The 26,308-nt window shown below is 37.4% G+C and overlaps 1 protein-coding gene, 1 non-coding gene and 1 pseudogene across 2 annotated transcripts in view; all 3 read right to left on the reverse strand.

The window, feature by feature from the left end:
• Positions 1-2,895: 2,895 nt before the first annotated feature.
• LOC115941212 (U6 spliceosomal RNA) lies at positions 2,896-3,004 on the reverse strand. Its single transcript, XR_004075963.1, has one exon. It is a non-coding gene; the product is annotated as a U6 spliceosomal RNA (small nuclear RNA).
• A 6,340-nt stretch (positions 3,005-9,344) lies between these two features.
• LOC115941209 (U2 spliceosomal RNA) lies at positions 9,345-9,472 on the reverse strand (annotated as a pseudogene).
• Positions 9,473-11,394: 1,922 nt separating this feature from the next.
• Positions 11,395-26,308, reverse strand: part of KIF5B (kinesin family member 5B) — a 47,188-nt gene continuing 32,274 nt past the window's right edge. Inside the window, exons 16-26 of the mRNA XM_081820820.1 lie at positions 24,636-24,824; positions 23,930-24,047; positions 23,334-23,395; positions 23,128-23,237; positions 21,703-21,804; positions 20,324-20,384; positions 20,140-20,211; positions 19,868-19,972; positions 18,769-18,985; positions 18,086-18,236; positions 11,395-14,240 (exon numbers count right to left, since the gene is read on the reverse strand). Coding sequence (XP_081676946.1) covers positions 18,106-18,236; positions 18,769-18,985; positions 19,868-19,972; positions 20,140-20,211; positions 20,324-20,384; positions 21,703-21,804; positions 23,128-23,237; positions 23,334-23,395; positions 23,930-24,047; positions 24,636-24,824 — 1,167 coding nt within the window. The 3' untranslated portion in view covers positions 11,395-14,240; positions 18,086-18,105. The remainder of the gene's footprint in view (positions 14,241-18,085; positions 18,237-18,768; positions 18,986-19,867; positions 19,973-20,139; positions 20,212-20,323; positions 20,385-21,702; positions 21,805-23,127; positions 23,238-23,333; positions 23,396-23,929; positions 24,048-24,635; positions 24,825-26,308) is intronic.

Here is a 26,308-nt window from a genome sequence, read left to right on the forward strand (position 1 = left end):
ATTTTTAAGCACCTGAATTGGTCCCAAGATAAACAATGTTTGAGAACCACTGGCCTGGAGTAATGCCATTCCCTTTGCTGGGGGTTGGTGTGGGAAGGTTCACGGACCTCAGAAATGTCCAATGAGAACAGAGAGGAAGTCTCCGGGGAAGTTTCTGGGAAAAGTTTGCCTAGTCCTAGAAGTGAGCCCCAGGAAGGCATTCTCTTCTTCCCCTGGATGTTGATGTGTCTGGATGTGATGCGTGGAGCTGCCAGGGCTGCCTTCCTACCAGCTTGAGGAGAAACACACCACCAAAGATGGCAGTGATGTTTCCAAATTTCATGATTACAGTAATTCGATGAACATCTTTCTACATAATATATCTTTGCTTGAGTATTTTGGTGGAATAAATTCTTAGAATCGGAGGTGCTGGATATCATCAGAATATAGACATTTAAAATTTTAATATCAACTGTTGGTAAGTTGTCTTCCCCCAAGTTTTTACCAACAAAAATGTCTCCCAATATTTATTTAACAAGCACTTATGTAAAGTTTACTATGTGCTAGGCAACTGTTCTAAGGTTTTTACAAATATTAACTCACTAATAGTATATGTGAATGCCTATTTCTCTATACCTTTGCTAAATTATTATTTATTCCTGCTTATCTGAGAAGCAGAAAATATCTTATAGTTGCATATCTTTACAACTTGCAGTTAGTATGGTTGAACATTTTTAAAATGTTATCTTTAAATGGTCTATTCATGCCCTTGGTCCAATTTCCTTCTGGGTTTCATCTTTCTTGTTCCTATTAATTTCTAAGAGCTCTGTGTATATTAGGGATAATTGCCCTTTAATATCTTATGTGTGACAGATAAAGTTCAATAATCACTGATTCACAATTCCAACACCTAAGAAGCCCTTAAGTTTGTCAATTTGGTGCAAATTCATTTGATAACAAAATGTGACCTCAGCTGACATAAGACTATTTTTAGCCTTTGTATATTCCACTTAAAGTGAATAGTGGAATTTTCTTCAGCAAAACTGAAGAAAAAGACTGATTATACGGCACTGGCCTAGACCTCACTGGTGGTAGTATTTATATACTATATATTACCTTTTCTAAGTTTGGAAAAACTCAAAATCCCATGAAAGCTTTGTCCCCAAGGATTTCAAGTAAGAGATTGCGGAGTTTATTTACACACATAATGTTTGAGGGTTTTCTAGTGCCTGTGAGGCCTTCCACCCGATAAGGCCTGCATGCCGTTGGATATAGGAGTTAAAATTCAAGGCAGAGATTAGGGTTAGAGAAGCAGATTTTGGATTTATCAGCATATAGATGATGATTACATTAGAATCATGAGGGCACATGTCAGAAACTGTGCATTGCCAGAAAAGCAATGGGAACATCGGTGTTTAAGGGATGAATGAAGAAGCGTGGAGAAGCAAGCAGGAATTGGACAGAGCAGAGGTGTGATCATTCTGGACTGTGACCAACAACAGTGGCCATGGACGACACAGTGCAGTTGCCTGGCTTCACAGTCTCAGTGGAGTTATTGTTGGATGTCAGAGTGAATGTAGCCTTTTGGAGCATGTGTGCGGGGAATGGGACAGGAAGGGCTCATGGTTGCCTCTGTGTCCAGGCTCAGGGATCTGGCCTCAACATTCCTAACAACCCAGCATATTTCCATCAGTCTTCTTGGGAAGGGTTATGCAGGCTCCCTCTCCCATAAGTTCTGTGAAAAGATCTGCAGCACTTTCCCAGCCCCATCAGCTCCCTGTGGGCCCCATCCTCTAGCAAATGGCTCAGACCTTAACATGCGCGAGCTATTGCGATAGTGGGTGTGGGCAGAAGTTGGTCCCCGACACTGATGCTGGGCCAGAGGAGACCAGAAGGAGGTTCGACTTCTTCCGTTTATTCTTTCAGATAGGCCATGTCGGCAACCTTGGCAGGAGCAGTTAGAAAATACTTGCTGGTAGACCGCCACTTTCAAAGACAGGACAGCTGGAACCTTCTAACCTGCCCGCTGCAGAACAGTCTGTAAACCAGTTACATCTGGTCTCCTGTCTCATGGAAGAAAAATCTGTTTTTCCTTTTCAGTTGAATGTTCTCAGCCTTCAAATGTGTGCCTTTTGTTCATTCTAATTCGCCTACATCTGCATAAAACAAAAGTTCATTTTCAGAGCAGTGTGGAGGGGGACTGTGCACAATCCCAGTTATTGTATAGAAAAGCTGTGTGCCTAACTTTTTATTCAGCGAGAAAATAATATATCCAAGATGTTAACGTGGGTGTTTTCTGTAGCTCATACTGGTGATGTCTTGTCTCTCAAGAAACAATGGGCGTTTATTTGGAATTGCTTAGATTTAGTTACACTACTTTTTATTTCAAATGGCTCCCCAAATGACTCTTAAGTGGGTGAAAAAATGAGTTAATTTCTTGAATATTTTAAATAGTTCTCATAGGTTCTAATCTTACCTACAGTGGAGACATTTGAAAGTTTATAATGTTAACATTATTTCATCAAGCTAATATGAAATGAGGAACATTAAATATTTTGGTGTAGGTCATGACACAAATAATTCCAATCCTGAGCTAATTTTTGCATACATTTTCTTTAAAAAGCACTTCTCTTCCAACACTACTGAATTGTACACCTAAAAATGATTAAAATGGTAAATTTTATGTGCATCTTACCACAATAAGACAAACTTCTAAATTTTCAAAATTTGGAGCATTTATTTAATAAAGAAGTACTTTCAATAAATGTTTATTTCCATTTGAGAGAACTTGTGGATTTGTTTTCATATATAGTCAGTGATTATGAAGGCTTAATTTAAAATAAACCCTTCAGATGTGAGATATATCTATTTACATTTGTTTTTATATATATTTGAACTCAGAGAAATATTTTACTTAAAAAATTTGGAATGTTCATAAATTTGCATGTCATCTTTGCACAGGGGGTCATGTTAATCTTCTGTGTATCATTCCAATTTTTAGTATATGTGCTGCTGAAGCAGGCACCAGATTTTTTTTTAACTCTAGAAAAGGTTACTTGGCATCAAAGAATGATAGAGCAACAAGAGATGGAAGAGTCACCTTGAGGTTTTCAAATGACAATGCATTGTTCTACAAATGAGTAAGTTAAATTCTGTTAGGTCAAGAACCTGGGACTAGCATCCAAAGCCCTCTTCAAAGGAGAGCCACTGAAGACAGAATACCAAGCTGAGCCCTGAAAAGTCAAACATGCTTTAGAAAACTTGTTTCAAAAAGCAGTGGTTCCAGGACGCCTGGGTGGCTCAGTCTGTTAAGCAGCTGCCTTCGGCCCAGGTCATGATCCCAGGGTCCTGGGGTCGAGTCCCACATCGGGCTCCTTGCTCAGATTTTAAATAAAATCTTAAAAAAAAAAAAAAAAGCAGTGGTTCCCCCACCCCCAAATCAAAACAAAACAAAAAAAGGGTTCCCTGGTCCACCTTACCTGTTTGCCACTCTCCAGAAGCAGCCACTTTCATTTTTTTCATCTCCAAATCCCTGCTACTTCTTGATTATTCATGGTTAAGCATTATCAGTTGTCACTATGGAAGATGAGGAGTGAACCCTCTTCATCACACATACACACACACACACCCCCACCTAACCTCTCCTCCTCTCAAGTAGTGAAGACTTTTTGTTTTCTGAATATTTTTTTCTTATGGTCCCTTGGTTTTTTGTTTCTTTTTTTTTTTAATTAATTAATTTATTTATTTATTTGACAGAGAGAGACCAGCGAGAGAGGGAACACAAGCAGGGGGAAGGGGAGAGGGAGAAGCAGGCTCCCCGCGAAGCAGGGAGCCCGATGCGCGGCTCAATCCCAGGACCCTGGGATCATGACCTGAGCTGAAGGCAGACGCTTAATGACTGAGCCACCCAGGCCCCCTGTTTGTTTCTTTTTTAGTGGAGACAAACTTTTTTATTATTTCAAAACCTGAGAATATTAGTGGTAGCTCTTTTTTTTTTTTTTAAAGATTTTATTTATTTATTTGAGACAGAGAGAATGAGAGAGAGAGAGCACATGAGAGGGGGGAAGGTCAGAGGCAGAAGCAGGCTCCCTGCCGAGCAGGGAGCCGGATGCGGGACTCGATCCAGGGACTCCAGGATCATGACCCGAGCTGAAGGCAGTCGCTTAACCAACTGAGCCACCCAGGCGCCCTAGTGGTAGCTCTTTAAAATGTTCCCTTCTCCCTTCATAGACCCACTTTTTATTTTTTTTAATTGTTAATTTTTTTTTAAAGATTTTATTTATTTATTTGACAGAGAGAGAGAGAGAGAGCAGGAACACAAGCAGGGGGAGTGGGAGAGGGAGAAGCAGGCTCTCCACCGAGCAGGGAGCCGGACGCGGAGCTCGATCCCAGGACCCCAGGATCATGACCTGAGCCGAAGGCAGCCGTTTAACCGACTGAGCCATCCAGGTGCCCCTCTCCCTATTATTTTTAAAATTTGTTTGTTTTGATCCTTTTTTTTTTTTTAAAGATTTTATTTATTTATTTGACAGAGACAGAGATAGCGAGAGCGGGAACACAAGCAGCGGGAGTGGGAGAGGGAGAAGCAGGCTTCCCCCCGAGGAGGGAGCCCGATGTGGGACTCGATCCCAGGACCCTGGGTTCATGACCTGAGCCGAAGGCAGACGCTTAACGACTGAGCCACCCAGGCGCCCCTGTTTTGATCCTTTCACTTTAAAGGCTTTCCTCAAATGCCTGATGATCCTTGGTTGCCTGTACATATTTAAGATGGCGACACAAAGAAGCTGACTGGAAGCAATTAGTTCATGTAAGTAAGATTTCTTGACTGACATTTCTGAAACTGCTTCCTTGGGTACCCTCAGTATCAGCTGTCAAATTTTTCACAGAAGAATCTTATCTTCTGGATGGGGAGCATAAGCCTGGCTGCCAGCATTCAGGTAGCCAAGTGAGGGGAAAAGGGCTGAAGTTTTAAATAATAATTATAAACTTTCATATTACTTTCTGTATCAGTCATGGTCCAAAGGGATTAAGTATAAATGGGTACAGACAACTTCAAAGAACACTCTAGGGCTAAGGGAGAGTACCCAAGAAAGACACAAACCTTGAAGGGGGCCCCTCCCCCATGTCTGGGATTCAGATCTCATTGGCGAAGGTGTGACTGCAGTCCACTGGATGGTGAAGTTTTCTAGGGTTCCCAGGCAAGCAGGGAACCATGACTGGCACTGGGAAGAACCATATATCCCTGGGATACAAGAGGGGTGAGCCTAGCACACCCCTCCTCCAGAGGATAGGTGAGCAGGAAATGCCTCTCCATGAGGCTGAAGGGCAGGCAGGTTCACAGAGGGAATCAGGCCTTTGGAAGTCCATTCACCGGCCACCAGAGAGGCAGTCACATGGCCAGGGCTGCAAGCTCACTTAGAGACTGTGTACCCTGGAGCTAAGAGCCACTGGATGTCTCCACCCAAAACCACAACAAACACACCACTAACAACTGGATGGTATTAACAAGAAAAAGCAGGGCGCCTGGGTGGCTCAGTTGGTTAAGCGACTGCCTTCGGCTCAGGTCATGATCCTGGAGTCCCGGGATCGAGTCCCGAATCGGGCTCCCTGCTCGGCAGGGAGTCTGCTTCTCCCTCTGACCCTCCTCCCTCTCATGCTCTCTGTCTCTCATTCTCTCTGTCTCAAATAAATAAACAAAATCTTTAAAAAAAAAAAAAAAAAACAAGAAAAAGCAAACGAAAGCATGCCAGCTGAGAAAGGAGAAAAGGAAAAATGCTTGAAGGGTCCAGCTCAATCCTGTAGTGTAGCCAATTGTATTAGTTTGCTAGGGCTGCCATAACCAAGTACCACAGCCTGACTGACTTAACAGAAATTTATGGTCTCACAACTGAGGAGGCTGAAGTCCAAAATCAGGGTGTTGGCAGAGTTGATTCCTTCTGAGGGCCAAGGGAAGGATCTATGCCAGACCTCTCCTTGGGTTGTAGATGACTGTGTTCTTCCTGTGTCTCCTCACACCATCTTCCCTCTGTGTCAAATTAGTCTTTTATAAGGACCCCAGACATAGTGGATTAAGAGACACTCTGGTGACCTTTAACTTCATTACCTCTGAAAAGACCCCATTATCCAAGTAAGGTCATATTCTAAGGTGCTAGGGGTTTGGACTTTAACATAAGAATTGAAGGGGGGGGTGCACAATTCAACCCCTAATAGCAACTAAGGGTGAATTTGGGGATGAGAGGCAATAAATTGATAATTGGCATGCTCCTTACTCCTCAGTAGGTCACCTTACCCTCAGCTCTTCCTGGTGTTTCCTAGTATAGAGACCCTCTGTTTTATCCCTTCTAAATAAACACACAGGCTTATGCAGGGATGTTGGAGAGGCAGTTGCCAAGCTGCGTAGTATTGAAGACCCCATCTGGGGATCAAATTTAAAGTCCTAAATACTTTCAACTAATCCTATATTCAGGCTCCTCCCGCTGGTACCTGATGTCATATTCATAACGTTTGGGAGTTCTATGGGGGGGATATTGGGTTGCTTCTTGGCATTCCCCACTGTTGGCTTAGGAGTCAGGTTTCTGGGGTCTGCTAAGTTTTGCTTTCCAGTTTCCAGAATGTTATTGCTGTCATCTCCATTTCCTGTGGCTTTATAAATTATTAAATAAACCTTTTATCTCAGAATAATTTTAGATTTACAAGGTTGTAAAGGTAATAGAGGGAATTCCCTTATACCCTCTACCCAGTTTCTCCTGTTAACATCTTACATCACCATTGCATCAAAACTAAGAAATTGTTATGTTCCTTATTCACCAGGTTTTCCACTGGTTATCTTTTTGTTCCAGGATCCAATCTTAGGACACCACACTGCATTTAGTTGTCAAGTCTCCTTAGTCTCCTGTGATTTTTGACAGTTTGTCTTTCCTTGTTTTTCATGACCATGACACTTTGGAAGAGTACTGGTTAGCATTTTGTAGAATGATCCTCTAATTGGTTTGTCTGGTGTTCTTCTCACAATTAGACTGGGGTGAGGAGTTTTAGGGGAGAATAACAGTGGTGAAGTGCCCTCCTCACATATGAGGGATACAAAATATCTACATGTATCATTGGCAATCACTTGGTTAAGGTAAAAAGTTCAGCAGTGGCTCTCTTCTGTAAGGTAGAACTGATGCCTGATGGTAAATGAGGCTGTTATAGAACTAGATTCAATGGAGGGGATGAAATTCTCCCCACCTTCTCCAATATAAAGGCCAGGTGGTGGTGCCTAACTACCAGAAGACAGATGAATACAACCATCATACTGTGCAACAGGGCTGGCCTGGCAGCCGAGGAGACTGGACTCAGAGAATTATAGATATGACTAACAGAATACAGTATGTCTAGGGGCAACATATATGGGCAGTTTTTACCAGCAGGATATTGATGGAAGGCGACAAGGAAGCTGAGGGTGGTTGCCCTAATAAAGTCACAACCCTTTCCCCAGTTAGCCAAGCCAGTTTTCCAACTCAGAACACACAATAAAGAGGTTGCGAACCCAGAAGGAAGGACCTGGCAGCAACACAAGCATGCACAGACTAAAACAATTGCCCATCTGGCCCCAAAAGGAATTAAGGTCATTTATTCAGAACTGTACAACAGAGAAAGGGGGATAGGGATACCTGAATATTTTGAGGGAGGGCTACTGGACACAGGTCGGGGTTGACACTGACACCCAGAAATCTGAAGCATCATCATGGCGGGAGGGGTGCATATATAGGCACAGTAATAATAACAGAAGTGTTGGGCGGTGCCTGGATGGCTCAGTTGGTTAAGCGTCTGACTTAGGCTCAGGTCATGATCCCAGAGTCCTGGGATCGAGCCCTGCATCGGGCTCCCTGCTCAGTGGGGACCCTGCTTCTCCCTCTTCTGCTCCCCCTGCTTGTGCTCTCTCCCGTCAAGTAAATTAAATAAATAAATAAATAACAGAAGTGTTGGCCAAGTTATAAATGTATATGTAAGTGCCCATATTATAACTGCATTATGCTAATGGGTTGGAAGAATATTGTTAAAATGTCTATGCTACAAAGCAATCTACAAATGTAATGCAATCCCTATCAAAATACCAACAGCATTTTTCAGAGCTAGAACAATCATAAAATTTGTATGGATCCACAAAAGACCTTGAATAGCCAAAGCAATCTTGAAAAAGAAAAACGAAACTGGATATATCACAATTCCAGACTTCAAATTATATTACAAAGCTGCAGCAACAATCAAAACAGTATGGCACTGGCACAAAAATAGACACACAGATCAATGAAACAGACTAGAAAACCCAGAAATAAATCCACAATTATATGGTCAATTAATCTTCAACAAAGGAGGAAAGAATATGCAATTGGAAAAAGACAGTCTCTTTAACAAACGGTGTTGGGAAAACTGGACAGCTACATGCAAAAGAATGAAACTGGACACTGTCTTTCACCACACAAAAATAAACTCAAAAATGGATTAAGGACCTAAATGAGACATGAAGTCATAAAAATCCTAGAAGAGAGCACAGTAATTTCTTTTGACATTGGCGATAACAACATCTTTCTAGTTAAGTCTCCTAAGGCAAGGGAAATAAAAGCAAAAATAAACTTTTGGCACTGCATCAAAATAAAAAGCTTCTACACAGGAAAGCAAACAGTAGACAAAACTAAAAGACAATATACTGAATGGGAGAAGGTATTTGCAAATGACATATCTGATAAAGGGTTAGCATCCAAAATACATAAAGAACTGATACAGGGCGCCTGGGTGGCTCAATTAAGTGTCTGACTCTTGTTTTTGGCTCAGGTCATGATCTCAGCGTCTTGAGATTGAGCACTGCCTCAGTGGGGAGTCAGTCTGCTTGAGATTCTTTCCCTCTGCCTCTCCCCCCACTTGCTCATTCTAAAAATAAATCTTAAAAAAAAAACCCTTAAAAACACTTAAAAAATAATCCAATTTAAAAATGTACAGAAGACATTTCTCTAAAGACATCCAGATGGCCAACAGACACATGAAAAGATGCTCAACATCACTCATCATCAGGGAAATACAAGTCAAAACCACAATGAGGGATCACCTCACACCTATCAGAATGGCTAATTAAGACACAAGAAAACAGGTATTGGTGAGGATGTGGAGAAAAAGGAATGCTCTTGCACTGTAGGTGAGAATGCAAACAGTATGGAGGTTCCTCAAAATGTTAAAAATAGTACTATCCTATGATCCAGTAATCATACTGTACTTATCCCCAAATTACAAAAACATTAATTCAAAGGATACATGCACCCCTATGTTTATTGCAGCACTATTTACAATGGCCAAACTATGAAAACAGCCCGTGTCCAATGATAGATGGATAAAGATACCGTGTGCATGTGTGTACATATGTATATAATAGAGTATTACCTATCTATCCATAAAAAAGAATGAAAACTGATAAGAACAGATACTACACTTGATCTTAGCCAAAAGGCCAGGAAGCGATGAAATGTTGCCATTTGCAACATGGATGGATCTAGAGAGTATAATGCTAAGTGAAGTCAGAAAGACACATACAATATGATTTCACTCGTATGTGGAACTCAAGAACATTAACGAGACAAGGAAATACAAGAGTGAGAACAAACCAAGAAACAGACTCTTAACCATAGAGAACAAACTGCTGGTTACCAGAGGGGAGGTGAATGAAAGAGGTGATGGGGATTAAAGAGTACACTTATCATGAGGAGCAGAGTAATGTATAGAATAGTTAAAAAAAAATGCATATGCTTTGCAGGCTCATCTCTTGGGTCATTTCCCTGTCTCTGCATGTGTAACTAGAATTGACATACTCAATAAGTGGCAGGACTCCCCACATGCAACTTTGGCCTGTGGGATACAGGCTATGCCAAAGGCAAACAGAAGCCTCTGAAACTGCTGTGCCCTCCCTTCCCACACCTACCAGCCAAATCAGTATATAATGTGCTCCCTTCAGATTACAGGAGGACCAAAAGCAGTTTACATTCACATGTAGCAGACAACATACACGTACAATTTTGCTCCAGGGCCATGTTAACTCTCCTGCCCTCTGTCCTAAGTTTGAAGTGATCTGGATTATCTGGTCATTCCACAGAACATCACATCGACACTGTTAAGCTTATTGAGCTGGATGAGACAGAAGTGGTTAGCACACTGGAGGCCCTGATAAGACAGACTGCATCAGTGTCCAGTTAGGAGATAACCTTATTAAGAATCTGTTTCCATTTAAATCTCTCCATGAAAGGGAAAAATGACGGAGGCTCATAGAGCACTCTTAAAAGATAATAACCAAATAACATACAAAAACAAGGAAAAAAGGCACAACTGGTCCACTGGATGAGGATAATGAAATGATCATTTTGAAACTTTCAAGTAAAGGAAAAGAATCAATCATTTATCCTGTTTTTCCTATACAAACTATACCACTGGGTAATCAAATAGATGAAGGCAAAGTTCTCAATCGCAACCAACAAGTGAAGGAATTACCAAATTAGAATATTGCCATTCTGGGGCGCCTGGGTGGCTCAGTCGTTAAGCGTCTGCCTTCGGCTCAGGTCATGGTCCCAGGGTCCTGGGATCGAGTCCCACATCAGGCTCCCTGCTCGGCAGGAAGTCTGCTTCTCCCTCTCCCACTCCCCCTGCTTGTGTTCCTGCTCTCGCTCTGTCAAATAAATAAAATCTTTAAAAAAAAAAAAAATTGCCATTCTGTAACCCCTAATTAATTGATGGATAAAGGGACTGATCATCAATGGCAGCTTATAACCCAGTAAGAACTAGACATTATGTGCCACCTGATGGAAGAGTACCACACCACCTATGAAGTAATGCTGCCCCCATCCCAACAAAAACAAAAATCTGAATCTGAAGTCTCTGGATCCAGAATAAATTCACAGGAAATACCAAGGACAGAGTTAGTATCAAAGGAATGCAATCAGCAAAATTTGGGAATTTTCCTCTTTTCCTCATAAACTATTAGGGAAAAAAAAAATGGGAGGGGATACTACTGCAATATATGGATTTTAATTGGATCTGGATTCAAACAGTTTATAAACATTGAAATTTTGTTGAGGAAATTATTTTTTGTGTGTGATAATGGTATTTGTGTGTTTTAAGGAGTATGTATTTTAATATATATGCTGAAATATTTATGTATAAATACATATGATATCTGGGATTGCTTCAAAATAATAAGGGGAGGGGACACACAAGTGGGGTTATGGATGAAATAAGATGAAGATTAGCCATGAGCTGATTAATTGTTGAAACTGAGTGATAGGTACTTGGATCTTCATTATTTACTATATGCTTTTATATGTGATTAAACATTTGGAATTTAAAAATATTATCCCTCTCCCCTACCCCCAACAAAAAGCCAAATCACCACTAGAATTCATGAATAGTCTTTTAGTTTTCTCCAGCTAGGCCTGAATGACCACTGAGGACCACTGAGTAAATATTGAAAAAACAAACACTTCTTATACAGGTTAATGAAACAATCGGGCTCAGATCAACAGAACCATGTAGGGAGGCTACACTAAATAACATAGGTGAGACTGAGGATTCACTTCTGGCTCTTAATTTTTCAGCCTACATATTTAATACCCACTGTCCAAAGAGTATGCAATACATTAGGAAACAAAATATATACGAATATAACATTTTAGTCACCATCTGCAAGACAAAAGGCCACTTAGTCCTATAAAATCAACCTAATACTTCATCAAATAAATTTTAAGAAAGTTATTACATTTCAAAAAATTTTTCCTCTTTATTTAAACATAAAACACATTTACAGCATGCAGGTTAACTTAAAACTTAAAAATTATATGGCGTCTTCCCAAACCAATTATCTTTGAGTGTATCTTCAAGCACTGAAAATAAACCAACATATTCCACAGGTATACTCAGATTCTTTTCTGTCACCTTATGTCAAATTGAAAGTTACGAACAGTAGCTTGCTTAAGTTAGGCAAATAATTTAATTGATCACCATGAATAAATATTACTCTTTTATTTCACTGAGTTTCTCTTCTGAACCATTTATCAATACCATTCAGAGGAACGTTAATATTCAGTCAAAAAAAAAAGACACCGCTAATTGAAGTAAGCGTCAATGTTCTAGATGATCAGAAATTTTCATTTGTAAGAGTAAATGCTGTTTAATGACCTACCATAGCAAAAAGAGTTCACTGAAAACTAATTTATGAAATTCTTTGTACACTTTGTGAAAGTCTGAAATTATAAATAGAAAAGAACCACTTCGATATTTAAAAAACCCTAACATTGTGTATTCTGAACCACATGCTAGATACAATTGTTTGTTACACAGCACCAATACCCGTGATACATCTTACAAGAATGAAACTACCGTAATGTTCAGATGAAAGAGAAAAAAAATTCTACTTCATTTAATACTGCCAAAGAAGCAAGCTTTCTTTTGAAAACAAAATATCAGTGTCTATGTGAATGCAGTCCAATATTTCTCCATTTAGAAAACTATCACCAAAATTAGGCTATAGCACTTTTTTTTAGTTAACTGTATTACTTCAATCTTGCTGCACACCAAGTTTTCATCTCAATTTCTGGAGTGTTTCTTTTGACCAATCCGAAGAGCAACACAATCATTTTAAAGGTTGCAGACTACAACAACAAGGACTTTTGACTGTTAAAAAAATAAATAAATAAATTTATCTTTTAAATCAAAACTATTATAAAAGTGGAAATTACAATAGTTAAATAGAAAAATAAGCCAATTATGATCTGAGTCTTCTGACTATGGCTCCAAATTTAATACAAATATCTGTGTATAAAACTTTTTCAAAAAGTTAATTCTGCCAGCAAGATCCTAACACAGAATTTTCCAACTTTCTGTACTGACTGAATCACCTTAAATCGTCCTTCTCTGCAAATTTCTGCTAACATAGGTATAGTCACCCCACACACAGATGAAGCAAATATTGAAATCTCTCTCCCTATTACATTTAGAGCTTCCGAAAGTAATATTTTGACGTCGTTTAATCAGCTGAGGAAAAAGTGGCAAAAACGGATACACTTAGTACGAATTACAAAATTATGGGCTATAGCCAATAAAATTTCTTTGAGGATTATTAGTGACTTGCACTTTACTATTTCTAGACCAACTAAACGAGAAATAAATTACAGTATATGACTTAGTGTAGCAGGTTAAAAACACCTCAGGGATTTCAGACCAAAATTCACCTACAGATTTATAAGCTTACCGTTAAGTTCTTCCATACTTTTTCTCAATTTCCACTGGTTATAAATTTAGATCAACCAATACAGTAGTTAACAATATAAATGCTGTTTAATCCTGTAGTATCTTAATTCATTTCACTATATTAAGATGACAAATTAGTATCTGTCCAATTCTTATATTAATTAGCAGGCTCACCAGAATGAAGCAGAGTGTTTTCATTCCATCACGCCATGTTGATTATAGAACTGGGAAGAGAAACAGAATTCCTTCTCCAAAACCTCTTTCTTAAACGGAGATTTGCTTTTGATATTTTAAGGTATTTCTATTCAAGATAATTCAGCAACAGGCATTTCATGAAGAGAATTAAGTAGCCGTGCTCAGTCTCAAATGCCTCGTTATGCAGTTTTAAGGTTTCAGTGCTCAAACAGTAGTTTTCAGAAGCAAACTTCAGACACAATACAAAATTTAACTCTGAAATCATTTCAAGGGATTTTAAAGTACAGTACTGACCTGATATATTTTGTGGGCATGTAGTGTTTTAAGTGGTGAAATTTATGACATTTAATCTAAATGTTCCATTTTCCCTAAAGTAAGGAAGACATTTTACTAAGAAAAGAAAAATAAGAAGCAGTAGCAGCTACGTAACTTAAACTGAGATTAAAAAACACAAACACACACACAAAAAACCAAGTACAAAAAGCACAATCCTATATGGTACAGTTAGCTTGGCACAATGAAGACTAAATTTAAGACACGAAAGACAAACTGTGTAATAAATAGGACCACAGTTGTAAACTGTCATTTTTCCCCCTCCTAAGACGCCAAAATTGCACTCTAGTTGTGTTGGGAAGCAGCAGAGTTTACAAGAAGAGTGGGTAGGAAACGGCTGTACAGGCCAGGTATAATTTATACATTAAAAAAAGGTTATAATTCTACAATTCCCAGGGGGTAGAGGTTATAGTCAGTGAATGACTCTGCTTGATATTATGTCCTCTTCATTCTTCAATTATTTTCAACGCCTGAAAACAGATGAGAAAATACTTTTATTTATACAAGTTTGAAGTAATCATGAAAAGAATGAAACAAGTAAATACAACATACCAATATATTTAAAAACATTTTAGCCACTAGCTTAGACCACTTTCCCCCAAAGTAAAAAGATGGCGCTATTAAATGATTTGATTCCTTTTCTTTTTATTTAGCTTCTAAGCAGTTTATGAACAGCACAATACTTAAAACGTCAGCCCTTTGTTTTTATTCTCCCCAAGAGAGTTATGAGTACATGTAGGAATCAAATTTTTTGAAAAAAGTGAAATATGGTTAATAAAATAGAAGTCAGTAGACAATGTCAGTGACAGTCTTAAGCCAAAGACCATGAACTAATAAGCAGTGTTATATTCATGGTAGCTGTAAAAAATAAAAAGTGGGGTGGAGAGAAGGATAGGTATAAACAAGAGATACATGCTATAGGAAAAGTAAGAGTGAAATCAACAATTCCAGCTGCTGTTACCTGGAGGCATCCTTGTATTAAACTACCTAACTTGCCTATGTGTTTAGGAAAACTCAACTTGTCGAAAGTATTATGCAAGCCAGAAGACCAGCCATGTAAACCTGGGTTCTAAAAGAATCGGTATTATACATTATACAATTATACATTGTCATCTTTCCCAGAAATAAACCCAGTGTTTTGAAATGTTTTGCTTAATTAAAAAATTATTTAAAAATTTCTCTACATATTATTTAATTTTTCAACAATTTATCACTTATGAGGCTGATATACTCCTCCATCATGGTTTAAGACTGACTGATCCAAGGCTTTAAAAAATAAAAACCACTATCCTTTGGACCAGCAATGAAACAATCCTGTTACCAATTATACTCCTATAGTTTTTATTTCAAGTCTTAAAAACCTAGTCTGGCTAGGTTAGCTATCTCCCTCATGTGCTAAACTGCTGTCATTACGCTGGGATCAGCATTCTACTTTCAAGCTAAAACTTAAGTTATATTTAACAAAGGCCCTGGTCTATCCTCTCTGCAAATGAGACAGGAGTTGAAAGTTTACACATGAATTCTAATGTGAGGACAATACCCAAAAGGAATAAACTTCTATCTGTATTTATATTTATGCTGTGAAAACCCCTTTGCCCACCTACACTTCCAGAAAAAGCAGCTTGCCTCTTACTGAACACCTGCTCTGTACTAGGTAACGACATTTTAACTTGTATAATTCTTAAGAGTGACTTTCATTTCACTAACGAAGGGGCTCAAGTCATTACTCCAAATGGGGAAAAACAGATGCCATCTCTAACTGGCAGGAAAATGATCTACTGTATGTCTACGGATGTGACAGAGTATTAAACACATATTACTCTATTTGGTAGTCTTGTTAGAAATGCTTATGCCCCATCTAATAAATGCTTTCATTATATAGGAAATAGAGGAACAAGCTATTACACATAGAAACACACACCCAGAGAAGGCATATGCTCAAGATAACTGGCCTAGTCTCTTCAATAAGTCAATGTCATTAAAAAGGGGAGATTTTTCTAGATTAAAAGAGACTTAGGAGGTCTAACTAAATGTAAACAGTAGTCGTGGCCTGGTTTAGATAAACCAGCTATAAAGGACTTGGGGGGAAAAACAATTAGAGAAATCTGAATGTGGATTGGTATTAGATAATATTAAAAATATTTTGTTAGGTGTAATAATGTTATTGTGGTTATAGAAAAAATGTTCTGTTTTATAAGTACATACATTAGCTTTAGACCATAAATACATAATTTATTTTCATGCTTAAGAAATTTAAAAAGAGTCAAAACAAAGAAATTAAATACTAAAAAAAGTAACTTGCTGAAGGTCATAAAAGTAGAAAAGTTGGGACTCCCAAACTTAGATGGAACTCCAATGTCTATATTCTTTTCACAACATCACACTCTATTTTAAATCCTATACTGTATGGACAAAAAATTTTATGAGATTGTTGGGAAATGTGATTCCTTCAGAATATTGCTTAATTCTCTACTCAAACTGAGAGCCAATCTTATTTAATACGTCAAAGTAAAAACAAGTCAGTTTATTTATATCTTGCTTTAGCATTCATCAGAAACAGTTAACTATCTTAATTACTTAGTTTTAATATCCAAAGCATAAATAGATCTGGGACTTTCCTAAACAACAAAAATCTGAGTTTCTGCTATATGATGGAATACTAGGCAGCTTATTAGCTAATTAGCCATGTTGTACAAGAAAATGTTCAGAACAGGGGTGCCTGGATGGCTCAGTCGTTAAGCGTCTGCCTTCAGAACAGGTCATGATCCCAGGGTCCTGGGATCGAGCCCTGCATCGGGCTCCCTGCTTCTCCCTCTCCCACTCCCCCTGCTTGTGTTCCCTCTCCCACTGTGTCTCTCTCTGTCAAGTAAGTAAACAAAAATCCTTAATTAAAAAAAAAAATGTTCAGAACATATTGCTAAGTTAAAAAAGTAGGCTACAAAGAAACATGTACTAGGAGTAGTATAAGAGTATTCATCAACCGTTTAAATAATTTATCTTTAGAAGATTTCATTTATTTGTCAGAGAGAGGACAGAGCACAAGCAGGGGGAGCAGCAGGCAGAGGGAGAGGGAGAAGCAGGCTCCCCACTGAGCAAAGAGCCCGATGAAGGGCTAGATCCCAGGACCCTGGGATCATGACCTGAGCCGAAGGCAGACGCTTAACCGACTGAGCCACTCAGGCGCCCCTTAAAATTAATTTAAAGATTATAATATGCAAAGAAAGCACCAGAAAGATATACAACACACAATATATTGGGTGGTATCTCTGGATGATATACATCTCTTACTTTGTGGTAAGTCTTTATCCTCCTACAAGGAACAGACATTACTCGTATGATTAGAAACAGATAAGACATAAATCTGTTAGGAAAATCATTTGCAACAGGTAAATGGAAAAGGACACAGAAAGAACTCAAAAAAAGAAAATATAAATGAACCAATAAATATATGGGAAAAAAAATCCAAGTTCTTAATAAATCAACAAGATGCTTATTTTGAACTATTAAATCAGAAGCTTAAAAACTATTAATATTCAATGCTGGCAAAGATGCAACAAAATGGACAGCATCCTTGGCTAAGATGCAATTTGGCCTAGTCTTTCTGGAGAGCAGTGTATTAAAATGTTATCAAGAGCCTTAAAAATGTTCACACTTTCTTCTATTTCGACTTCTGGGATTCTTCTGAAAATAATCTAAAAGGGGGCGCCTGGGTGGCTCAGTCGTTAAGCGTCTGCCTTCAGCTCAGGTCATGGTCCCAGGGTCCTGGGATCGAGTCCCACATCGGGCTCCCTGCTCCGCGGAGAGCCTGCTTCTCCCTCTCCCACTCCCCCTGCTTGTGTTCCCTCTCTTGCTGTCTCTGTCAAATAAATAAAATCTTAAAAAAAAAAAAAATCTAAAAGGTGAGGGGGCACAGAAAGGTACTTCACACTTGAAATTTTCCAAACTGAAATTTCCATATAAGAAATTTGAAATGTGAAACATTTTATATTAAATATAGAAGAAAATTATCTTAATTAAATGTCCAATAAAAGGGAATAGTTATAAACCATGGTATATCCATTAGACAGAATATAAGAGCTTTTAAAAACAATCCAGTATGTTAGGTTAAAAACATTAAGAACACAAATTTGAAAATAGAGTATGATCTGAACCATGAAAAAAAGACTAGAAGAAATCATGCCAAGTTATTTTTATAACTACATTAAAAAAAACCCCAACTAATATGAGAATCCAAAAAAAGTAGTATTTAACAACCAATGGCTGAACATTTCCATGTAGAGCTATGATTCCAAAGCCAGATAGAGAAACTACAAACCTGTGGTTACTGTGTAACAATTACACTTGTTTGCCGCCTCCGCCCCGAACTGCTACTGGCTGGCTGTTCTGAACAAATGCGCCTCCTCCACGAATTGCACTTGGATGAGTTGGAGAAGCTGCTGGATGTTGCCCGGGACGAATAGGTTTAGCTAATACGAAAAACAAGAACTGACTTTAGAATAAATCTTAACATACGACTGTAGTGATGGTTTAGGTCTCTTCCCTTTATTCACAACACTTCCCAAATGTGGTTTTTCTTTGCCGTTCTGTTCCTCAGAAAATTGCTCTCTTTTCTTTTTGGTTACATCCTTTTCACCAGGACCTATATAATCCCTAGCCTCTTAAAGACCTTATCCCTGGTATGATTATTCTAAAGCATGTAATATTATTGCTGACAACTTATTTTAAGTCTCTTTTTAAGAATGCTCTCTATATAATGTCACCTTTTCCTGACCACTCTTGCATGCTTGTGTAATTCTCACTCATCTTCTTGTCCTGTGAATCTAACTATTCTTTAATTTGCTCTTCCTTCCCAACAATGCCACTCTTTGGTAAATTAGAAATAAAGACAGACAAATACCACCATGACAACAAGTAATCAATCAATCAATCATATTATGTTTTCAAGTAAATAAAAACAAACCAAGCAAAGTTTAAAAGGTTTTAAGGTGTTCTACTAACCAATTTGTGCAGAATGTCCTCTTCTGGCCATATTCTTTGACCTGACTGCTTCCTTTATACGATCTACTTCTTGCTGATAGCGTTTGCGATCACGAGATGCATTTTCTTTGGCTTCTTTCAGTGCTGACTCCAAAGCTTTCACTCTTTCAGCTGTAGCTCTAAGTCGCTTTTCCAACTTAGGAAGTTCACAGCGAAGATCTGCATTATCACGTACCAACTAAAGGTACATAAATAAGGAGTTTAGCTTTAACAATGATTTGAGAAAATATGAGTATTTCATAATTTCTCTTAAAAAAATAAAACTACATTTTATATTAACACTTTTCATTTAGCTAATTTAACTTAGGCAGCAACATGCAAAGAATACATATATCCATGCGTATCATCTATATATGTATTTCTCACAAAGATATAATTTTATTCAATTTTGGGGGGCCAAGGGGAAGATTATTCTGTCTCCCCACTAGGCAATGACAACAAGCTGTAACACAGTGTTAGGTCTCTTCGGTAAGGTACTAATCTGGTAAATACCATTTTAAGTGTTAAAATAAGTGTGGAAAGCAAAAAGGGCTAAAATGTACTTTAGTACAAACATCACAGTTATACTAACAAAGATGTACAACAATTCAGTATGCTAAGAAACTTTAAAAATAATTAAATCACATATCAAGCCACAAAAAACCAAACAACAACAACAAAAAGGACCCACACAATAAGCACTAATTTTTAAAAAAATGAACTGCCTCATTATTTTATATATTTCACACTCTGGGGCATTAAATGACAAAAGACAAAAAAGATTGTATTTTAACTGCATAGTCCTATCTACTGAAGATTTAAAAATCATGAATAATAAATGAGAAAAACTGACAGACCTGAAATCCTAGAAAATAAATAATATCCATCTTCACTGGCCTCTTGATAACTCCCGATTAACTCCCCTAAAAACTGCTAGCGATTTATTTATATAATTGCTAGATAAAATAATGGAACAGCTCAGGGTATGAAAATTCCTTAGGCCTCTGAAATAGTCAAACACCACTCCTCAATTTTTTTTCTTATAATGTTGCAGCTACCATAAAATACATTCTTTATATACCTGTTTGTGCACTTTTGTCAGTTGTTCAAGATTATTTTCCAGAAAGGAGATCTTTTGCTTTTGAGCAGCACTGCCTCCAGTGTCATCAGAATCGATCTCAGCACTCTAAGAAAAGAAGGTCACTATGAAACATTAAAAGTTAAAAAAAAAATCTAACTTTAACTACACAAAAATTGTTATGACGATGTAAAATTACTTCACTTACAAATATAAGTAATTAAACATAGTGAGCACCATTTATATAAATACCCACCTCAGTATTATTTTATTACCTTTTTAACTCTGGTGGCCAGGTCCTGAACAAAAAGCTTCCGCAGGTTGTGTAAAGTCTGAAGTTCTTTTGCCTTGAATTAAGAACAGCAATGTTTTTGGAATTTGGTCTTTAAATATTTAGTATAACCAAGGGGAAACCCATTAAACATCCCACTATCTTATTTATTTTCAAGTTTTTCTTACCACTGTCTCTTCCAAGCCCTTCAAGTCTTGTCTTGCTTGTTCTCGTCTATCTTGCATGACTCTAAACAGCAGAATATACATATATTTTCAACTTTGATTCCATAAGTTATAGTTTTATTTTCAAATAAATTTTTGTATGCCATATAATCTCCAAAATCTACAGTTTGTTAGAAAAAAAAACCTCCTACTATAGCAGTGGAAGAGATAAAATAAAATGCAGCAGAATTCAAAGAATAAGGAAGGAGTGGTTCTTATATTTTAGAATATGCCACATAGAACACACTACTATTTATCCAAAATAATTCTGATTAACTGGGAATTATAAATTATTGAAGACTAAAATATTTTATGTATTTTATATTAAAATTATTCTAAATAGACCTATGGTTGAGATTCGGCAGAGTTTATATAAAACCAACTCTGAAATGGTCCTGACATGTGACCATTCTAATAAGAGCAATTCCATTTATACATCATCTCTCATAAATTCAAGATGTGAAAGGTTATAATCATGAGTTTTCTACCTGCTAAGATTCTAGAAAACTGAGTACTGACTATACTCAGTATGTTAGGAAAAGTAAATGGTGAAAACTTCTGTTCAAAAGACAAGGCTGGAACAATAATGTTCTTTTATCCCAGATCAAATTCCACAAAAAGTCAGTTTTTGTGGCAGATCCTGAAATCTTCTAAATGACTTAATGTCATTTAGGTCTATTTTTATAATGAATAATATGATGGCAGAGAAATAGCAAGCAGGTTAATACACAGAAATCTGAACCTACCATCAGTGAAGAATACAGGATCTTGCTTTCACTTAAGTACAAGATAATATATTGCAAATTTTAAGGTATATATTAAACTAACTCAGAAAGTTTAAGAAAAATACCCTTTAGTCTATACAAACTTAAAAATGTGTCCACTGGATAACCAAGAGCAATGCCTGCAATCCTCTTATTTTTTTGTATTTTATTTATTTGAGAGAGACACAGTGAGAGAGAAAGAGCACAAGCAGGGGCGCCTAGGTGGCTCAGTTATTAAGCGTCTGCCTTCAGCTCAGGTCACGATCCCAGGGTCCTGGGATCGAGCCCCACATTGGGCTCCCTGCTCGGCAGGAGGCCTGCTTCTCCCTCTCCCACTCCCCCTGCTTGTGTTCCCTTACTCGCTGTGTTTCTCTCTGTCAAATAAATAAACAAAATCTTTAATAAAAAAAAAAAAGAAAGAAGGAGCACAAGCAGGGGGAGTGGCAGGCAGAAGGAGAAGCAGGGAGCCTGACGCAGGGCATGATCCTGGGATAGGACGAAGGTAGACACTTAGCTGACTGAGCCACTCAGGCGCCCCTAAGTTTTTATTTTTAAACTTGAATTAAAACATTTACTCACGTAAGTTCATGTAGTTTTCTGCTCTTTTCCTGATCTGTAGCTTTCAACTTCTCATGCTCTACTCTCAGACGTTCCTGCTCTAACATCATTTTCTGGTTTTGGCTGACAAAAGAAAAAAACATAACACAGTATCAATATCAAAAAAACCACAACACAATATCATTTTTCTGAATGGCACCATTAAAATTTTTTCAAATTCTTAAATTCTATAATTTCACTATTGAAATACTGAAGACCACCTGTTATCCTGTCCCCATAGTGGAAGAAAAGAAAGGAAGAGGACCTGGCTACTTTCAGTCATAAAATACTTTTCATATTTTGGTTTGAAACCATGAATCTCATGCTGTTTTTATCATTAAGGTATTAGCATTAAGACCCCCATATTAAAATTTGTCATCATTTTTTGTTCCTCTCTTCTGGTTCCTACTCAAATCATGATTTAGTTGCAGACCTCCAATTTCTATAAATTCTAGGCTATGTATGCATATGGCTACGGAAATAGAGAAAATGTCTTCTAGAAAAACCAAGAATACAACTATTAAAATTTCTTGAATTAAAATAAAAACTTAAAAAAAACCCCAACCGGGCGCCTGGGTGGCTCAGTTGGTTGAGCGACTGCCTTCGGCTCAGGTCATGATCCTGGAGTCCCAGGATCGAGTCCCGCATCGGGCTCCCTGCTCTGCAGGGAGTCTGCTTCTCCCTCTGACCCTCCCCCCTCTCCTGCTCTCTCTCTCTCATTCTCTCTCTCAAATAAATAAATAAAATCTAGGAAAAAAAAAAAAACCCCAACCTTCTAAACCCCACAATTTCCAGAAGTTTTTCTCTGTTAAGAAATTTTTAAAAAGGGGCGTCGCCCTGGGTGGCTCAGTTGGTTAAGCGACTGCTTTCGGCTCAGGTCATGATGCGGAGTCCGGGATCGAGTCCCACATCGGGCTCCCTGCTCAGTGGCGAGTCTGCTTCTCCCTCGGACCTTACCCCCTCTCTCATGCTCTCTCTCAAATAAATAAAATCTTAAAAAAAAAATTTTTTTTTAAAAGAAGTTAATTTTTAAAACTTTTTTTTTAAAAAGATTTTATTTATTTGAGAGAGAGAAAGAGGGAGAGTGAGAGGGAGAAGCAGACTCCACACTGAGCAGGGAGCCCAACATGGGGCTCAATCCCAGGGCCCCGAGATCGTGACCTGAGCCGAAGGCAGACGCTCAACCAACTGAACCACCCAGGTGCCCAATTTTTAAAAATTTCAGCTAGAACTTACAAGTTACGCTCGTAAGTGAAAAGATTCTTTACATTCAAGTCAAAATGATAATTTCAATGAAAAATTCAGATTTCTAAAAGGATATATTGTCCATCAGTAATCTATTATTTCCTCTTGCTAGTCAATCTTTCTTAGTTTCTAATATCTCAAAGGGAAAGAAAGTATACTTACTCTTGAAGATCAGTGATGAGTTTTTCTTTTGCCTCAACTTCATCTCTCAAACTACTAATCTGTTTTTGATGTGTTTCTCTGTGGCTTTGGATCTGCTGTTCAACCGCTTGCTAAAGTTATTGGGGGGAAAAGGATTTAAATCAGATTAATCAAGATTAAGAATAATGGATTAAAGTCATTAGAATGCAATGTTACATCAAACTTGCCTTAACTTCATTTGCAGTCTGAACCTTATTTAAGTGCTCCTTTTCCATCTCATGTACTTTCTCTGTTTGGGTAGAGAGAGAAAACAGGAGAAGAAATAAGCCTTAAAGTTCTTCCTATAAACCAAGGAGCAAATAGGTTTTATGAGGGATCTGTTGCTTAGCAGTACTTGACTTTAAATTATCTAAATGCTACATAGTAAATCTTGCTCTCCTACCTCAGAACATGTTTACTAATAATATAGTTACATCCTTTGTGTCGATATTATGGTTTCCTTTATTTTCTTTGCCTAATCCTGGAACAGATGGGTTAGGCCATGGTAGGGACTGAGATAGCTTTCTACATCCCCTATGTTAAGATTCACACACACACACACCCCCCCTCATAACTTTGTGGGAAATTCCTAAATTGGCCCCTTCCATATTCAAACACAATTTCAAAAACAGGTTTCAAAACCATTTTAAAATATATTATTTGTTTATGTTCTAAGTTATCCATATTCCTACCATTCTCTATCAGTGTGAATATAAGTTTACTACAATTATATTAAAGAAAGAATTAATATAGGTAGAACTCATAAAAAATCAAAAGCTAATACCTTGTGCTCGAAGCTGGACTAGTTCTTCACTGAGGGAATCGACAGATTCTTCTAGCTGTCTTTTCTTTTGCTCCACATTTTGAAGGTATTCAGTCAATGATTTGATTTTGGCTTCATGCTTTTGGGAAAAATAAACTGATATGAAGTGCAAAAAAATATCATGCACATTTTGTTAAGGATAATTTGAAAGTTAGCAGGTCTTCTCTGTATGTCTAAGCATATAATATTACAATGATAGAGAATTTAATTAATGAAACAGTTCCCTACACAGCTTATAACACTGGCAAACTAAGGTACTGAAGGCCGAACTATGAGATACTCTTACTAGTATCTCCACCTAACAATATTCTCTTTCCCCACTTCTACAACTCCTATCTTGGTGAATGGCCTCATCCATTCAGTTGCCAAAGCCAGAAAGCTGGTTCTGCAATTGTCTACCGTAGAATTCTTCTAGAGCTTTCAATAGCCAAATCAGTCACATCTTTCTAGTAAATTTCTATGTATAACATATACATAACAGTAAATATAACCCAGTTAAATTCACTCATATCATACTGCAGTGAACCTAGGAAAAACTAATTGAATTAACCTTTTTATTGTTACCCAAAAAAACCCCAAAGAAGATCGTTTTCCTTAAAATTTTTACAATCAATGAAATGTATACATGGCTATTCAAAAAATGAAGAAACTATTCTGTAATACCTACTTGAGAGATACGAAGCTGGCATGCTGCTAACTCCTTTTCATTTTCTTCCATTTTTTTGTTGCTCTCAGTTTGTGTGCTTTCTAACTGTTTGCAGCGTTTTACCATTGTTTTTACTTCTGACTTCATTTTGCTAATGTAGAGCCTTGCAACAGTGAACTCTTCATCTATCATGCCAGTTCCCTCAGGTTGCTGTAAAAAAAAAAATTAAATAAAAAATTAAAAACAAAAATGTCCAGTTTGTGGTTACCCAATTAGACTCCAAAATCTTTTAACAAAATAAGTATTACCTGATATTCATAAAAAGTATGGAGTTTTTCTTTATTAAATATTATTCTTAATAAAGGGCAAGTAGAACTTAGCTTAATTTTTGCCTTCCTTATTTTCTAAAACTTAGTGTTAATACATGCTTACAAAGGAAAACAACAAATGCAACCTAAAAACAAACTGATGACATCTGCCTCTTTCAGTTTTTAGATTTCCTCTTCATTGCTAATCATATGTAAGCCTAGTTTAAAACTAAACAAATGATATTTAGGGGCAGAGAAAGGATGACTTCTAAGCTTGACAAAGAAGAACTGTGGTGACTGTACATTCCTTAAGTTTCATTACAAAATTCAAGCACAGTATTCATTGTCAAAATTAAGTGGAGCTTGAGAAGGAAGAAATAAGACTGTCTTTGCTTGCTGAGGATATGATTATTTAAAAAACAAAAACCAAAAAAAAAAACCTCCTAAAACTAATAAGCCATTATAGTTAACATGGCAAAATACAAGATTAACATATGAAAGTCACATTCCTATACCAGCTATAAACAAGGGAAGGTGAAACTAAAAACACAGTGGCACAGACATAAGAATGAAAAGAAAAAAGAAATACTTAGGCATAAATGTAATACAATAAGTATAAAATCAGTATGACTAAAGAAATCAATGAACAACTAAATAAATGGGAGATATTCCATATTCACGGAGAGAAAGACTCAGATGTCAGTTCTTCCCAGCTTGATCTACGGATTTAACATAATCTTAATCAAAATCCCTGCAAGTTTATTTTATGGTATCAACAAACAGACTCTAAAGTTTAAATGGAAAGGCAAAAAACCTTGAATAGCCAAACACTACTAAAGAACAACAAAGTCAGAGGACTGACTGACTACTCAACTTCAAGACTTAATTATAAAGCTACAGTAATCAAGATGGTGTGGTACTGGCAAAAGAACAGACAGTAACTGGAACAGAATAGAGCCCAGGAACAGACACACACAAATATAGTCGTTTGATCTCTGACAAAGGGGCAAAGGCAATTCAATGGACAAAGGATAGTTTTTTTCATAAGCTGTAATAGAAAAACTGTCCATCCACACGTAAAATAATGAAGCTTGACAGACCTTATTATACCTTGCAGAAAAAAGAAAAATTAACTCCAAGTGGATCATAGACCTAAATGTAAATATAAAACCAAAAACCTCCAAAACACAGGAGAAAATCTAGGTGACTTTGGGTTTGGAGATGAGTTTTAGACACAATGCCAAAAACTCAATCCTGAAAGAAAAAATTTGTGAACTGCGCTTTATTAAAATTAAAAACTTCTGCTCTGTAAAAGACACTGTTAAGAGAATGAAAAGATAGCCACAGACTGGGAGGAATATTTGCAAAACACTTATCTGTAAAGGA

This window comes from Leptonychotes weddellii, chromosome 5, assembly GCF_054177405.1.
Source record: "Leptonychotes weddellii isolate Sample4059 chromosome 5, ASM5417740v2, whole genome shotgun sequence".
Taxonomy (NCBI): domain Eukaryota; kingdom Metazoa; phylum Chordata; class Mammalia; order Carnivora; family Phocidae; genus Leptonychotes; species Leptonychotes weddellii.